Source organism: Mesoplodon bidens, assembly GCF_964165515.1.
Source record: "Mesoplodon bidens genome assembly, chromosome: 15".
NCBI lineage: Eukaryota > Metazoa > Chordata > Mammalia > Artiodactyla > Ziphiidae > Mesoplodon > Mesoplodon bidens.
The window spans coordinates 84,536,358-84,554,573 of record NC_138171.1 but is presented as its reverse complement, the minus strand read 5'-3'; the positions used below and the strand labels follow the sequence as shown (position 1 = coordinate 84,554,573).

The 18,216-nt window shown below is 51.5% G+C and overlaps 1 protein-coding gene across 1 annotated transcript in view; it reads right to left on the bottom strand.

Moving 5' to 3' along the window:
* RADIL (Rap associating with DIL domain) overlaps nucleotides 1–8,847 on the bottom strand; it is a gene marked incomplete at its 5' end in the record, with an annotated part of 118,792 nt that extends 109,945 nt beyond the window's left edge. The window contains 1 exon segment of the mRNA XM_081255972.1: nucleotides 8,801–8,847. Within this exon segment, the coding sequence (XP_081112098.1) occupies nucleotides 8,801–8,847 (47 nt within the window).
* Nucleotides 8,848–18,216: the final 9,369 nt, after the last annotated feature.

Here is an 18,216-nt window from a genome sequence, read left to right as displayed (position 1 = left end):
TTTAAATTTATTTATTTATTTATTTCTGGCTCTGTTGGATCTTCGTTGCTGTGCGCGGGCTTTCTCTAGTTGCAGCAAGCAGGGGCTACTCTTCATTGTGGTGCGCAGGCTTCTCATTGCTGTGGCTTCTCTTGTTGCAGAGCACGGGCTCTAGGCGTGCGGGCTTCAGTAGTTGTGGCACGCGGGCTCAGTAGTTGTGGCACATGGGCTTAGTGGCTCCGCGGCACGTGGGATCTTCCCGGACCAGGGCTCTAACCCGTGTCTCTTGCATTGGCAGGCGGATTCTTAACCACTGCACCACCAGGGAAGTCCCAAGCCCACCATTTTCAACTAGCTTTTATTTTTCATAAATTTTCTAATTGTGGTAAAATACTCATAACATAAAATTTACCATTTTAACCATTTTTTTTTTTTTCTTTTTGCGGTATGCGGGCCTCTCACTGTTGTGGCCTCTCCCGTTGCGGAGCACAGGCTCCGGACGCGCAGGCCCAGCGGCCACGGCTCACGGGCCCAGCCGCTCCGCGGCATATGGGATCCTCCCAGACCGGGGCACGAACCCGTATCCCCTGCATCGGCAGGCGGACTCCCAACCACTGCGCCACCAGGGAGGCCCCATTCTTTTTTTAATATCCTTTTCCATTATGGTTTAGCCCAGGACACTGGATATAGCTCCCTGTGCTATACAGTAGGACCTTGTTGTTCACCCATTCTAAATGTTGATAGTTTGCATCTACCAACCCCAAATTCTCAGTCCATCCCTCTCCCTCCCCCCAACCCCTTGGCAATCATAAGCCTGCTCTCTACCTATTCTTTTTTTTTTTCTTTCCTACCTATTCTTTATGTTGGCAACAAGGTGGACATTGAACTCCAGGTGTGAGCAGTTTCATTTTCATATGATAGGTTTCAATTACATTTTCAAAATAATCAAGTAAAATATTTCAGCCTTACTTAAATACTGTTTGACTTTAAAATGTTATACTTATTCATCTTAATTTGCATTTTGCCTTTTCAATTTAATAGAAGTTTTTGAATATTTTAGAATTAAAAATCATTTAACTTTTTTCAGTTTCTGACATTTGCTTTAATTTAATTTGTGGGGTTTTTTTAATTACTTTTTTTTTTTTTTTTTTTTTTGCGATATGCGGACCTCTCACTGCCGTGGCCCCTCCCGTTGCGGAGCACAGGCTCCGGACACGCAGGCCCAGCAGCCATGGCTCACGGGCCCAGCGGCTCCGCGGCACGTGGGATCCTCCCGGACCGGGGCACGAACGCGTGTCCCCTGCATCGGCAGGCGGACTCCCAACCACTGCGCCACCAGGGAAGCCCTTTTAATTACATTTTTCATTTGAATCCTTTAGACTAGTGCTCTTCCAGAGAAATTTCTGCAATGATGGAAATGTTAAATGTCTGTGTTGTCCCATACAGCAGCGCTGGCCACATGTAACTATAGAGAACTTGAAATGTGGCTGGTGCAACTGAGGAGCTAGCTTTTTAATTTTATTTTAATAAATTTAGATTTACCTTTTTCTTTTGTTTTGTTTTGTTTTTTTGGCCGCATGGCATATGGGTTCTTAGTTCCCCTTCCAGGGATCAAAGCCATGCCCCCTGCATTAGGAGCACAGAGTCTTAACCACTGGACCTCCAGGGAAGGTCTAAGATTTACTTTTAAACAGCCACAGGTGGCAAGGGCTACAGTGCCAGACAGAACACCTTTAGATTATTACTGTTAACAGAACCCCAACATAAGTGAAAATCTTGACTATAAATGATTTTGCTGCAATGAAGTCAATCAAATAAATCATTTGACATACATAATAATTAATAAACTATGTATGTCTTTATTACTCATCCAAACAAGGCTGCCCAGCAACGAACGCCAAAGACGCGTGTAAAAATTAACTACACTCAGCTGCCTTTCTATTTTTTTTTTTTTTTGGCCTCGCCACTCGGCATGTGGGATCTTAGTTCCCCAACCAGGAATCGAACCCGTGCCCCCTGCAGCAGAAGCGTGGAGTCTTAACCACTGGACCGCCAGGGAAGCCCCCTCAGCTGTCTTTGCCGCTAGCCAGTCTTCAATCAGATGACGGCCACCGTTTTACAGAGTGTTCAGTGTTGTCACCATAGAAGTATAGTTGCCGGAAGGAGGACAGAACCCATTTTGTTGAGAAGCTTGTTAGCTTGGTTTTTTGGTGGGATAGGGAGGGTGGGAGGGAGGGAGACGCAAGAGGGAGGGGATATGGGGATATATGTATATGTATAACTGATTCACTTTGTTATAAAGCAGAAACCAACACACCATTGTAAAGCAGTTATACTCCAATAAAAATGTAAAAAAAATACTTGAAATAACCAGACATACGGCAGGTGGGCTTCTGTGGGGACATTGCTCTGGCCCGACTGCGTTTGGGGCGGGGCCATCAGTGAATGAACAAAGGAGGCCGGCGCACAGATGGTGTGTTCTCAGAGCCCTTCCAGTCCCGGCAACGGTGCAGGCAGCAGGGAGGACTCGGAATTCTAAGCCCCGCGTCCAGTGGGGAGTAGAGACTCGGCGTGTGAGACACGTACCCTGCAGCTGCAGGTGATGACGATGATTATTCCCCAGGGTCGCATGGGGGAGGCAAACAAGCAGGGTCCAGACAAACCCAGGTGTGAATCCTACCAACTGCTCTTCGGCCTCGGGCAAACCAAACAGGACTAGAAACTGCAGCTACTCCCAGGACGGCCAAGGATCAGAGGAGACGATGGACAGGAAGTGTGGGTCATCTATCTCCCCCTCCTCCATGAAGCCCTGGGCCGGCCGTGTCCCAGGTAGCCCAGCAAGGCAGAAGCACCCATGAGCCCCATCTCCCCTCCCACCCCTTCTCCAGCCATGCAGACACCTGCTGACGTCAGAGAAAGCTCTGCCAAGATGGAAGCGTTTCTCCGACAGCCCTATGGATCTTGAGAAACTTGCTTGTTACAAACTGCCTCGAATCCTCTCTGGAAAGAGACAGACTGGATAACAGTAACTATGACATAAATAGCCACCACTCTGGAGCACCAGCTGTAGACCAAGGACCTCGCCAGATGCTTCACATACCTTATCTTAATCACCACAAGAACTACAAACGTTTACGAAACCGGTGACCTTCAGAATTTCAGAGTCCCGGCTGGAGCAGGACTGGTCCTAAGTGGCTGTGAAGGGACCTCAGATAGTAGGATGGGGACTAAACCTATAGAAGGCCTCCCAGGGCCACTGCCACCACCCCCACCTGTTAACCTCACTTACGAGGAGGAAAGCAAGGCTCAGGGAAAAAGTCCCCTGCACAAGAGAAGCCAACAAAGAGGAGGGTGGAATCACAGCACAGGCTCCTGGCTCCTTCTGTATTTCCCAAGGACCCCACCATGGAAGGAGTGGGACCCGAGCTTTGGCCTTAGAAGCAACTCCAAACACCATGGCAGGAACTGTGCTGGGCGGGGGGCAGGTCCCCAACCAAGTCCTTATAGTCTGGGCCCTCGGTGAGCCTCACCTGGACCTGGTGACCCAGGGCCCCAGGCCAATACCCAGAACTGACAATGGATCAGGTATGTGCTGCAGAGATGCTCCTGCAGCGCTGTGCACAGAAGCGGAATCCAGAAAGCAACTTGATTGTCCAAAAGTGGGAAATAATAAAATAAAGCAGGGTGTGATGACGAGATGGAATATTAAGCAAAAGCCCAGTTTAAGCTGAGGTTGCAAACAATTATGAAAGACAAAGGAGACGGGATTATGGCAGGTCAGTTTTTAAAAATTAGAATACAATGCTAGCTATAGAGTATCTACAGAAAAAGACTGGAAGAGGGGCTTCCCTGGTGGCACAGTGGTTGAGAATCTGCCTGCTAATGCAGGGGACACGGGTTCGAGCCCTGGTCTGGGAGGATCCCACATGCCACGGAGCAACTGGGCCCATGGGCCACAACTACTGAACCTGCACGTCTGGAGCCTGTGCTCCGCAATGAGAGAGGCCGTGATGGTGAGAGGCCCGCGCACCGCGATGAAGAGTGGCCCCCACTTGCCGCAACTAGAGAAAGCCCTCGCACAGAAACGAAGACCTAACACAGCAGAAATAAATAAATAAATTACTAAACTCCTACCCGCAACATCTTCTTTAAAAAAAAAAAAAAAAAGACTGGAAGAAAAGTCACATTTAACAGTGATGATCTCCAGACCATGGGATTAAAGGTCTGCTGCTTTCATCTTTATATCTACTTCCCATAATTTAAAAACTTTTCTCCAAGGAGCATGTGTTACATTTATAACCATAATGTTATTTTACAATGGCCCACGTTTAAGGTCACATTGCATTAAGCGAAAGAGGGCACCTATGTCTTCAGAGGTTAATTCGCTCATCCAAAGTCACACAGCCAGTATTATGCAACGGATTTTGATTGGTAACTGCTCAGGTGCCACGTGCTGTTCTGGACATGGAAGCAGCAGCGGGCACAGACAGACAGGTGGACTACACTTCCCGGCTTCCTTGCAGTGAGGTGGCGCCACGTGGGGCTCACCCAGGAAATGTGAGACCCCGCTGCCTTCCAGGACACGTAGAACCCAGTTCATTTTTCTCCTCAAGTTAAGAATTACAAGGACCCACAAGCACCCTGTGTATCTTTCCCTCCCTCCCTTACAGGTAGCCACTAACCTGATTTTGGAATCATCGTTGTCTCACTTTTCACGTGCTTTTCTCTGCATTCCTAAACAACACAGTTTACTGGGATTTGAGTGTTACATGATTGGAGTCATGCTTTCTTCTGTGTTTTGCTACTGTTTAACACGTCTGTGAGATTCATCCATACGTTGCCTGGGACTGGACTTGTTTTCCTTGCAGGATTACTACTCCACTGCATGGATACATACTGTTCCATCAACGTGGACCTCTGGGCTGACTCCAGGTCTTGCTTACCTTGAACAGTGCTGCTGAGAAGATTCTGGGCCATCTCCCCCGGCACACATGTGCAGAATTTCCTAGGGCAAACACCCAGAAGAGAGTGGCCGTGTCCAAGTTTACATGGTAATTTCCGTTTTCCAAAGTAGTTATAATAGTATTGTCAGACTTCTTATATATTGAATACAAGAATGGCGTCCCATGGACTCTTATGTTGCATTTCCTTGATCACCAATGCAAGTAAGCAGCTGTTCACATGCTTATTGCTCATCTGTGTCCTCCCTTCCTGAAATGACTGTCTTTTTACATTTTCTATGGGGCTGTCTTTTCCTTATTGTGGTTCTTTATAGATTCTGGATATTATTATTTATTTAATTTTTTTTTGGCCATGACGTGCAGCTTTTGGGATATTAGTCCCCCGACTAGGGACTGAACCCGTGCCCCCTGCAGTGAAAGCACTGAGTCCTAACCACTGGACCTCCAGGGAGTTCCCGATTCTGGATATTAATTACTTGTTGGTTAAGTATGTTGCAAATATGTCCTTCAAGTTCGTGGCTTGTCTTCTCTTGTCTTCCTGGCATTTTGGGGGAAATAAAAATTCATAATTTTTAATGTAGTTGAGTTTATCAATCTTTTATGGTTTGAACTTTTTGTGCCTTCAGAAATCTTTACCTAGCATGATATCCAAAAGATATTGTTTCAAATTTTCAAAAAGTTTTCAATTTTTTTTTAAAATTTCACTTGCAAATCTTTAATCCATCTAGAAATGCTTTTTCTGTATGGTGTGAGGTAGGACTCCAGTTTCGTTGTTTCCATCTGGATTATTGTCTCAGTACCATTTATTCAATAGACCATCCTTAACTGGTTTGATCAGCAAGGCCACCTCTGTCAAAAGTCAAATGCCTTTATATGCATGAATCTGTTTCTGGCCTCTCTGTCCTGTTCCATTGGTCAATTTGCCTAGCCCTGAACCAACACTACAGTCTTTAATTCCTATAGCTTGATGATAAGTATGTTTCTGGATGTAGATAAACCATTCAAGGACTCAGGGTTAGAACCTTAAAGATCAGTTGGTACAACCACCCACTGAGAAACAGAGGCTCAGAGACGGAAAGCATATTTTGCAACGTCACACAGCATTTAACCAGGAGCAGTGTTCCACTGGTTTTTTTTTTTGCTCGTTTGTTTGTTTTTGCGGTATGCGGGCCTCTCACTGCTGTGGCCTCTCCCGTTGCGGAGCACAGGCTCTGGACACGCAGGCTCAACGGCCATGGCTCACAGGCCTAGGCACTCTGCGTCATGTGGGATCTTCCCGGACCGGGGCACGAACCCGTGTCCCCTGCATCAGCAGGTAGACTCTCAACCACTGCGCCACCAGGGAAGCCCCAGGAGCAGTGTTAAGAGCGGAATGTTTGTGACCCCCCTCCAAAAAAAAATTCGTATGTTGAAATCTAACCCTCAGTGTGATGACATTTGGAGGTAGAACCTTTGGGGCATAATTAGGTCATAAGGGTGAAGTCCTCATGAATGGAATTACTGCCCTTATACGAAGAAGCCAAAGAGCTAGCTCCGTCTCTTTCTGACCTATGAGGATACAAGAAGTCAGCAATCTGTAACCTGGAAGAGGGCCCTCACCAGAACCCAACCTTGCTGGCACCCTGATCTCAGACCTCCAGCCTCTAGAACTGTGAGAAATACTTTTCTGCTGTTTATAAGGCACCTAGTCTATGGTACTTTGTTATGGCAGCCTGAAAGGACTAAGACAAACACCCATCTCTCACCCTGGAGGACATTCTTGTCCTGTTCAATATGACAATCACTGACCACATGTGTTTACTGAGCACTTGAAATATAGCTAGTTCAAACTGAGATGGGCTGTAAGTATAAAACACACCAGACTTAGAAGACTTGTGGTTGAAAAAAAACTGTAAAATATCTATGAATAATTTGTTTATATTGATTACATACTGAATATCCTTTGGATATAAAGTGTTAACTAAAATATAGTCTCATAATTAATTTCACCTGTTTCTTTTCACCTTCTTATGACAGTGAGATGGGAAATTAGCCACACATTAAACAGAATGGCTATGAGAAAATTTAAAACTACCTCTGTGGCTTGTATGCTATTTCTATTGGACAGATCTGGGTCATACTATTAAATTCACTCAATCACAAAGCCTTGATTAAGGACCTACCTAATATGTGGACTGGACGGTAGTAAGGGCCACACAAGGAGGAAGGGAACAGAAATAGTTCTAATCAATGCATTCCATTTCCTCACTGGACCCATCACCCGTAGAAGCATCATCAGCCCAAGAAAAGAAAGGGTTCATGGTCCAGCCCTCAGCCCAGCTGGAGAGCCCTATTCCAGTTACAGCAGGAGCAGCACCGGTGTCAGAATCTACAGATCATTTAGACCAACCCTCCTGTCTAACGGATTAACCAGCAGAGGTCCAGAGAGGTTGAGACACCTACCAAAGGTCACACAGCAGGTGTGGGACAGAGCTCCTTCCCCGCATCTGAAGTCTCCAGCCCCGGGTTTCTCCCTTCCCTTCCAGTGAACACTCCACCAACTTACATCTCACACCAGCACACAGGACCCTCGAGAACAATCCTCTGAAAGTCCAAGTTCCCACACCAGACGAGACCTCGCAGATTTGTGCAGCCAGCCCCTCCCACCTTCCCGCCAAGAGAAACACCACAGGAATTCCTCCGGGCCTTCCCACCAGCAACCCCTTTCCAGCGGGACTCCCCAACTTCATGAAGGAGACACAACGCCCCCCCCCCAGAGGAAACAGAGATGAGACTGAGAGGGAAAGGACCCAGTCCTGCCTCCCCACTTTCCCGCCCTGAAGCCGAGCTCAGCCCGGCCTCTGGGGTCAAGCTGTGCTCCATCTGACAGCAACTTGTGGAGACTTCATGGAACCAGGGACCCTCAACAATTGCCAGGAGACAATGAGCTGTGTAGGTGTGACATCAAAAAGGATGCCAACCCAGCTCAACTCACCACCTGCCCACTCCACCCACGGAGGCAGGAGGCCTGGCGGGAGGGTAAGAAGAGCAGGTGAAGGCGGGCTCCCCTGGGCAGGAGGCCGACGCCTAGGGCTGCACACCCAGAGCAGTGGGTCCTCCCCCAAGACTCCTGGGGGCGAAGGGGCAATCCTAGAAAAGGTTTTCATCCAGCTTTCAGGCAAGCCCACCCCGCCAAAATCTTAGAGGAACTTAATATTCCCTCCCCTCCCCCCAGCCCCTTAATTGGGAATCAAAGCGACAAGACCTTGGCTTCCACTCGGCAATCTGAAATCACCACTTTAGAAGAAGAAACTGAGGTTCAGGTGGGACCACAGACTTCCCACTATGAAAAGGCCAAGATGTATAGGTCCTGGTCCTGTGCCTCAGTTTCCTTACCCATTCCTCCTGCTTGCTATGAGGGCGGTCAGGGGTGGTGCGGGGGACAGGGGTGGTCGGGGGTTCGGTGGAGAGGTGCGGGCCAACGCCTTTTATCATTAACAAAAGCGCCGAATAGCGACTGAACCCGTGCAAAGTGCTTTCAAGGGATCATCTCACTTAATCCTCGCGGGGAACCCAGGGGTGGGGACTCTCATTATCCCCGCCTTTGAGACCTGGAAATTGAGGTTCAGAGAGGTGAAGCGACTCGCCCCAGGGCACCACGCTACGTCGGAGGCGCGGGGAAGCGGGGAAGCCGCGCTCCTCCCGGGTCCAGGGCGCAGTGCTGCGCGCGGAGACTCACAAAGACCACGACGTCTCGTGTCCGGTTTCTTCCGGCCGGGGACAGGGTCCATTTATCACCCTGAATTCTCGGGGCGGCGGGGGGAGCGCGCTGGCGGCGCAGGAAGCCGGACCCGCCGCCCGCGCTTCCCACCCCCGCTCACCTCGCGTACTTCGTCTTCTGGAAATCCAGGAGCCGCGGAGCGAACATCGCGGCGGTTCCATCAGCCTCCAGCCCGGGGCTCCGACCGCGGCAACTTGAAGAGGCCGCGGCGCCGGAGCAGCAGGTCGGCGGCCGCGGGGCGGGGGCGGCCGGGGGCGTGCGAAGTCGAGCTGGAGCCGAGCCCGGAGCCGCCGATGCCAAATCCCGAGCAGCTGGTGGAGGGCGGGGCGGGGGGGCTCCGGGCCAATCGCCTGAGTCCCCGCAGCCCCGGCCCCCTCCCCGCGCGGCGCCGACCCCTCCCAGCCTCGCTGCGGGAAGGGAACAATGGGGGAGGGGTGGAGGCCTAGTGGGGGCTTCCGAAAGCAGCCTCTTCTTCCTTGCTCCCCGGGCCCCCTCCTCCCGTAGTTTTTTCTGCGAGAGAAGACTGCCTGTTAGACGGAGTCCCGCTGTCCCCCGCGGCGGGGGCTGGGACGCCAAGGGGGGCGGACCCTGCCCGCGTGGCCGGCCCCAGAGCTTACCTGTAGCTCACGCTCCCCCCTCCGCCCCCGCCTTGCGTCCCTGCGAGGTGCGACGGCCCCAAGAGGATGGCGCAGTCTCTGGGGAACCCCCTAATTCCCAGAGGCTGTGACTCTGGGGACCCTCACGACCCTGAGACAGGGGCACACGCATTTGGGCATTTGGTCGCCAGGTACCCAGGATGTGCCCACCACCACCCCAGCCCCCAAACCCTGCCCCGCATCTTTACAAAATTCAGCTTTCTCCTTTAGGGGACCTTGGCCTGGGTGATGGGCTATGCGAAACCACCTACTGGAAGAGGTGACACCCTGGGGGCTGCTGGAAGGCAGGACAGCCTTTGATGTGGAAAGACAGGTCCCCAAGTAGAAGGGCAGGTCCCTCCTTCCCACGCACACACCTCCCCCCCCTTCCCTCTCCTCCCTTCCCTTCCCAAGCCCCAGCTCCCTGCTACTTTTTATAACAAGCTTTATTTGAGATCCTACTACACAGTCAGAAAATAATCCCACCCACGTCCTCTGCCCCAAGGTAGCTAGAACAAGATGAAGGAGAAAGACAAAAGGAGTCCATCAAATTCATTTCTGAACTCCAGATGCCGGGCACACGGTGGGCACACACACCTGGAATTGGTGAGGACCAGAAGGGTTGCAGGTAGATGCGTTCAGAGGCCACTGCAGGGCCGGGGGGTGGGATGGTCAAGAGAAGCGATCCAGGGATGCTTAGGAGGTAAAAATCCACCAGACCCTGTTGATGGAGAACTAGAAGTGGGGGGTGACCCCTGGGTTTCTGGCTGGCACTGCTGGGTGGGTACTGGTGCCACCTAGGGAGGGGGGCGGTGACAGGAGTAGGGGAGATCATGAGTCGGGTTTTGGCCAGGTGAGCTTGAGGTCAAGGTTGGCATGAGTGGAAGGCCAAGGGATGGACATGTGGGCCAGAGGGTCTGGCAGGGTCCCAGCCCAGCCGGTGAGGAGGGGCTGGGAGGGTCAAGCTGGAAAGATCCCTTAGCGCCGTGGGTTTCGAATTGCTCTCTGGACTTGCTAGGGCTGTGACTTCCAATACAATAACCACCAGCCTCGTGCAACTACTTAACGTCTACGTTGAGTTAATCGAAATAAAATTGAAAATTCAGTGCCCTGGTTACTAGCCGTATTTCAAGGGGCTACCTTATTGGACCATTGCCAACATCATGGAAAGTTCCATGGGACAGCACGACACCAGAAGATCACGGAGTCAACCTAGGGGATGGTGAGCAGCATTTAAAAGCAAAGTGAAGTAGAAAAGACGCAATGAGAACAACTCACGTTCAAGAAACTTTTGTTTGTATACATCAGGGTCCTGGTCGGGATGGAAGAGCTATTTCTTACTGGGAGTCATGGTTAAGAAGCACGAGGAGGGCTTCCCCGGTGGTGCAGTGGTTGGGAGTCCGCCTGCCGATGCAGGGGACACAGGTTCGTGCCCTGGTCCAGGAAGATACCACATGCCGCGGAGCGGCTGGGCCCGTGAGCCATGGCCGCTGAGCCTGTGTGTCCGGAACCTGTGCTCCGCAACGGGAGAGGCCACAACAGTGAGAGGCCCGCGTACTGCAAAAAAAAAAAAAAGAAGGACGAGGGCAAAAAAAAGAAGGGCGAGGCTCACAGCTGTGATGGCTATAGCACCTCCTGTCCCCTCATATAGAGGAGGGAAAGGGAGGCTGAGAGGGGCCAGGGCACCCTCCCAAGGTCGCACAGCCTGAGGAGCAGGACCTGCCCCAGAAGCCAGCTCTGCAGGCTCTGCGCTCACTGCCCGCCACAAAACCCCTGTTCTAATGAGTTCTTAGATCTCCAGGAGCCCAAAGTCAAACTGAGTCAGGTAAGGCCGAGCCCTGCATATCATGGCTTCTTTCCTGACCTTGACCTCCATCACTATTGCTCTGACCCCCAAACTCTGCCCCCGGCCTGTCAGCCACACCAGGAAACACCTGTCCCCAGGCACAAGCCAGACCTCCTCCAAAGCCCTCAACCCCAACTTCCAGAAAAAGGGCCCTGCTGGCTTTTCAAAGGTGAGAGCCCCCCACTTTCTGGGGTGGCCAGGCCAGGCTCGGGGGGTCCACCGGTAACCACAGCTCCCCAGAGGCCGAGCAAAGACACACAGAGAGGTGGCCTGGGCCTCCCCAGCTCCTGGGCCTCCCCGGTTCCTGGGCCTCCCCCGGCTCCTGGACTTCCCCGATTCCTGGGCCTCTCCCGGCTCCTGGGCCTCCCCGGCTCCTGGGACTCCCCGGGCTCCTGGGCCTCCTTCGGCTCTTGGGCCTCCCTGGGCTCCTGGGCCTTCCCCGGCTCCTGGTCTACTGGCCTCCTCCCGGCCCCCACCTGTGGTCGACCTTCAAGCAGGTCTTGGCTGTGGGCTCAGCAGGGCCCCGGAGGAGACCCCCGAAAGGAAACACAAGCCTAGAAATGGATTTTCTTTTCCTCCAAGAGCAATAGAAGTTGAATAAAAAATAAGTTACTATTTTTATGGCTGGGATCCAGTTGTTATAGCAACCGAGGGCCTGACTCCTGCACAGGAGTCGGGGTTGGACTGCGTGTGACAGAGAAGACAGGTGGGCTCCGGGGGCAGCAGGGGCTGGGGGACAAGCCTCAGGCCCCCGACCTTGGGGCCTGCCTGGGGTCCAGGTCTGCCCCACCCGACCCCCGGATCGGAAGTCCAGCCCTGCTCGCCGCTGACCCACCTCACCATGGCAGGTGGTTCTAACATCTTCTCCCTTTGGTGCAAGCCCACCTCCTACTAACGCTGTGGTCCCAGACTCGGCCCAGCCTTGTTCCCAGAGCCTGACTTCAGCAATCCTGGGACTGGGTGACATGCCTCATCTCCACCTGCAGCCCTGCCACAGTGACAACTCTCGGGCAAAGAAGATCAGATCCTCGACCTCACCTGGGCAAAACCCCACTTGCGATTCCCCCCTCCCTCTCTGCTGTTCCTCCTCTGGTCCCCTATCTCCCAGAGGTGGTACCAGCATCACCCCACTGGGCCAAGTTGGACAGGGGTTGGGAAGCTCTGAAGTGGCCCCGAGACTCAAGGCGAGGTGCTAGCCCTCAAGCCTCCGTCCCGCCACTTGTAAGATCGGGGTAACAGCGCCCACCTTGCAAGATCGCCAAGAAGCAAAGGCGACCTGGGCCTGACATGATTATGGAAAGTTTGCTTCCCCTTTAATCCTCTCTGTAACTCTACGTGGCAGGCATTGGCATTGCTAATATACAGGTGAGGAAACGGGCTCAGCCAGGTTAAGCCACGCAGCAAGCCACACGGCTAGATTGAAAATCAAACCCGGGTCTGTCTAAGCCTGAAGCCCCTGCACTATTGAACAGGCGTTGATTATGCACTTACCGCATTCCTGGCTCTTCAGAGGTGCAGAGCGGGAGCAGGTGGGTGAGCTAAAGGCTGCCCAACCACCCATGCTTCTGTCCCCTTCCCTGGAGCCCTGACCGCATCACCAGGCTCTCCCTGCCCGACAGGGCCATCTCTCCCGGGACCCCACAGCAAGCCCTGACCTGATCCTCAACCTCCTCCCTCTTGCTGACCTTGATCTCCAACAGTAGGTGTGAAATGGGCACCTGCTATGCGCCTAGCAGGGTGTGGGAGCCAGAGGGAGCCACAGTCCTGGCCGCCTAGAGCTTGGGGTCTGGTGTGACAGAAGGGACATGGGACAATTGCAAACCATCTGTTCATTCACTCAGTCGGTGAATTTGAGTAAATGGCACGTGCCTGATTCTTCACATACATCACCTCATGAATCCTTTCAACAGCCAGACAAGGATTCCCATTCAGCTGACCCACTAAGGCTTGAAGAGGTGGCTGGTGACAGGTAGGAAGGGTGAAGCCAGGTTTCAAACCCAGGCTGACCTCACAGCAAACCCCCTGCTTGTTTCCAGAATCTCTCTTTCAGTATCCCAGCCTCCCTGCTTGGGACACACAGGTGAATGGGGGGCAGGCCTGGTGAAAGCAACAACCCGGGGGCAGACAAAGTCTTGGGGGGTTGGGGACCAAGAAGGGGGAGCAACTTTGCCTGGGGGCTCAGGGCTGGGAGGAAGTTGGGGAAGCTTTCTCAGCTGAGGCTGCACGATGGCTGGAAGGTAGCCAGGAGGACCAGGGGCAGCCAGCGGAGGAAGCGTCTTCCAGGCAGAGGGAACAGCATCTGCAAAGGCTCAGTGGCATGGAGCAGCTTGAGTGTGGGGTCTGGACTCTACCCTCTAGACATTGGAGAAGCAGAGGGTTTTAAGCAAGGGGGTAGGCAAGCGGCAGTCTCCATGCTACAGAAGCTCTGATGCTCATGGGAGATGGGCTGCCATTTAGGGCAGGAGCAGAGACACCCAGCTGAGCTGAGGGAGCAGAGACTAGAGATGCTGGGAGACAGAATCTACATGTCTTCAAGTGGAAATGGGGGGAAGGAAGGCATTTGAAGTGGCCCCCCAATTCCCAGCTGAGGCCCAGCTTCTCAATGACAATACCACATTTCATCAAATCTAAGACACCATTCATGTAAGGTGCACTTTTGTGTACCACTCAGAAAGATAAATCGCTGGCAATTAATTTTGCCGACATGGTATTGTGAACTTTTTCAAGCACACAGAGAAGTTCAGAGAATTGTACGGTGAACACGCATATAACACCACCCGGAATCTACTGCTAACATTTGGTCCTATCACGAATCTATGCCTTGATCCATCCATCATTCCACCTTCTTTTTTTTTGAGTGCATTTCAAAGTAGCTTGGAGACATCATAATAAACACTAGCATACATATCTATTACGGTCCTCTTTTTTTTAGGAGGAAATCTAGAAAGAGTGAAATACAAGTCTTGAGCAAATATTCACTGATATTTCACACTAAGTGAAGTAACTCAAAAGAGAAAGAAAAGTACCGTATGATATCACTTATATGTGGAATCTAAAATATGACACAAATGAACCTATCTACCAAACAGAAACAGACTCACAGACATAGAGAACGGATTTGTGGTTGCCAAAGGGGAGAGGGTTGGGAGAAGGATGGCGTGAGGGGCTGGGGTGAGCAGATGTGAGCTTTTATATACAGAATGGATAAACAACAAGGCCCTACTGCATAGCACAGGAAACTTATTCAATATCCTGGGATAAACCATAAGGGAAAAGAGTTCTTTTTTAACTTATTTTTGGCCACGCTACATAGCATGCGGGATCTTAGTTCCCCAACCAGATATTAAACCCGTGCCCCATGCAGTGGAAGTGTGGAGTCTTAACCACATGACCAGCAGGGAAGTTCCCTGGAAAAGAATATTAAAAAGAATGTATATATGTGTATAATTGAGTCACTGCTGTACAGCAAAAATTAACACAACATTGTAAATCAACTATACTTCAAAAAAAAAAGAAACACACATTCACTGATATTTGACAAATGCATACACATATGTAAGCAAAATCCTATAAAGATATAGAACCCCACAAAGTTCCTTTATGCCCTGTGCCAGTCAACCCCCATCCCCACTCCCAGAGAATACCACTCTTCTGGTTAGTTTTGCCTGTTCTAGAACTTCCTATAAATGGAATCATACAGTCTGTATTCAGCATAATGCCTTTGATGTGTTTTGATATCCTTTGATCCTCAGCATAATGCCTTTGAGATCCATCCAAGTTGTTTCGTGGATCAGTAATTCATTCCTTTTATCACTGAGTCCTTCCCCAGCGTGTGGGCGTACCAGGGTTAGTGCAGCCATTCCACTGTTGATTGACACCTGGGCTGTTTCCAGTGTTCCACTGTTATTGCCACTGAGAGGTCATCAAATGTTAAGACACATCCTGGTTTCAGGGCTAAGACGGGAACTACAGTTCGAGCCACTGTGAATTGAGCATTTATTACCTGCAAGGTGTGTGCTTTGCACATATTCGCTCATTTTATCCTTCCAGCATCCCTTGGTAGGTTTCACCCCTGTTTTACAAAGGGGGAAACTGAGGCAGAAAGAGGTTAAATCACATGCCTAAAGTCAAACAGCAAACAGAGTTGGAGTCAGGAGTCAAATCTGGGGAGGATGGATCCAGGGCTTAACTTCTGTGCCAGCCGCCCTGGAGGTGAGAGTGGGGCTGCCTAGTGTGCCTGGGTCCTACCCCAAGAGGGCACCACTGCTGATCACTTGTTTCCTCAGGGCCCTGCAAAGATCCAGGCCTGGTGAGGGCTGCTATAGACCCCCAGGTGGGCCAGGCGGGCCCTAGAGTGGAAGGAAGACTCGGAAGCCTCCTGAGGCAGAATTCACAGGCCCATCCCAGCGCCCCAGGAGCAGAGACGGGGTAAGAACAGGGGGCCCGGGACCTCTCCCTCCCCAACCAGGGCTTCAGGGGCCCAGCAAAGTCCCTGCCAGGCCACGACCCCTCCCTCCCATCCACCCCCTCTGTATGAGAGCAGTCTCTCTAAAATGCAAACCTGATCAAGATACTCTCCCCATTGCCCTCAGGGTGGAATCAGGATAAAAGGGCCTCGCCCACCATCACAATGGGTGACGACTCTAAACTCCCCCCAAACACTCGTGCTTTCTCCCACTCTGTGACTATGCAGATGCTGTTCCCCTGCCTGGAATGCCTTTCCACCTCAGCCTGCCTGGCAGACCTCTATTTGCTTTTCCAGATTTAGACTGAGAGCAAACGGCTCTGCCAGAGCTTTTGGGAAAATAGCTTCTTCTTCCTTTTGTGCCACCTTTGAGCCACGCATATCTTATCTATATATATGTATGTGTGTATATGTGTATATACATGTATGTGTGTGCATGTGTGTATACATGTGTATACACGTATGTGTGTATGTATACACGTGTGTGTGCATATATACATGTATGTGTATATATACGTGTGTATGTATATACATGCATATGGTTGAAACTATGTAAAAATGGTTTACATATACATATATCTCTCAGATTTTATAATGTATTGCAGATTTTACCACATACATGTTCCAGATTTTATGTTATACGTGTGTATGTAACTACTGGAGTGTTAGTCTAACCAGGCTCCTCCGTCCTCTGTCATCGCCCACAGCTGGGACCCCGACCATTCATTCCTTGTTCAGGCTACCACGTGCCAGGGCCCCCGAGCCTGATGGAACTGCTGGGCCAGGGAAGCCAGGGGCAGGGGGCGGGGCGGGGGGGGTGAGTCTTCCTCCTTTACACCCTTGACTCCCTTCCCCCACCAGCCAGCTTCAGATCTTCCCAGAAGGGAAAAGAGCAGCTCCCAGGAGCCAGCTCCGCCCTGGTTGGGTTCCCCGGAAGCAGGCTCTGAGATGAGATTAGCCTGAGGGGATTTATTAAGGGACTATTTTTGGGGTGGGCAGCGGGGGCGGGGGAAGAGGCAGGAAGGGGCGGAGTGAGCGGCTGGGCTGCAGGGCATTCTTTTCTTTCTTTCTTTCTTTCTTTCTTTCTTTCTTTTTTTTGCGGTGCGCGGGCCTCTCACTGCCGTGGCCTCTCCCGTTGCGGAGCACAGGCTCTGGACACGCAGGCTCAGCGGCCATGGCTCACGGACCCAGCCGCTCCGCGGCATGTGGGATCCTCCCGGACCGGGGCACGAACCCGCGTCCCCGGCATCGGCAGGCGGACTCTCAACCACTGCGCCACCAGGGAAAACCCCTTTTTTTTTTTTTTTTTTTTTTTTTTTTTGCATCTCAGTCTATTTTTTTTAACATCTTTATTGGAGTATAATTGCTTTACAGTGTTTAGTTTCTGCTGTATAACAAAGTGAATCAGCTGTATGTATACATATATTCCCATATCCCCTCCATCTTGCGTCTCCCTCCCACCCTCCCTATCCCACCCCTCTAGGTGTACAGAAAGCACTGAGCTGACCTCCCTGTGCTATGCGGCTGCTTCCCACCAGCTATCTGTTTTACATTTGGTAGTGTATCTATGTCCATGACACTCTCTCACTTTCTTGCAGGGCACTCTTGACAGTGGCTTCCGCAGACCTCAGGCGAGTTCTGGAGCTGGGGAGACCCTCCAGGAGTGAGGAAGTTGGGCCTTTACACCCTCTCCCTCAGTCATGGGTGCAGCTGCAGGAAGGGGCCGCGGTGGGCGAGGCAACGCGGAGGGCCGACAGCCTGGAGGGTAACTCCCCTCGTTCCTGCCGAGAGCTTCCTCTGATTGGCGACCTTAGTGCTCCAAACTGTCCGGCTCTTGCTGAGCCCCCTTGACTCTCTTCCCAGCCTCCCACCTCCTCCACACACATCTGCTCTACCCCTGACTTAGCTGGGAATCCAAACCCCAAACTTCCCAAGCAGCAGAGCCCAGGGCAGGAGGAGGTGCGTGGGTCTGGATCCCATCATGCGTCTGGTCCTTGTCCTCCAGACACCTGTTGTCTCTGCACAGTGTACCTGTGCCCAGGAGTTACTGCCCAAATCCTGTAGGAGGAGAGACTCGGTAGTGTTACATCTCAGTTTGCCAAGTGCACAAGGGCACTAATTCAAGTGAAACCGGTCTCATTTTAAAAGAGGGCACTAGGGCTGGAGAGACCTCCTGAGAGGATGAAGCCCAATTCAAACCTATGTTCTCCAGTGACCTGGGGGCTTAGATGGAGGGGGAGGGCAAGGGAGAGGGGAAGGGGGAAGGTATTCCAGCTCTAAAACTGTAAAATTAAAATATAGCAACGGCAAAAGAAGAACAAAATTGGAGTAATCATACTATGTGATTTCCATTTACTGTAAAGCTACAGTAATCAAAACATTAAGAGGACTTCCCTGGTGGCACAGTGCTTAAGAATCCACCTGCCAATGCAGGGGACACGGGTTCGAGCCCTGGTCCGGGAACGATCCCACATGCCGCAGAACAACTAAGCCCGTGCGCCACAACTACTGAGCCTGTGCTCTAGAGCCCGCGAGCCCAACTAGTGAAGCCCATGCACCTAGAGCCCATG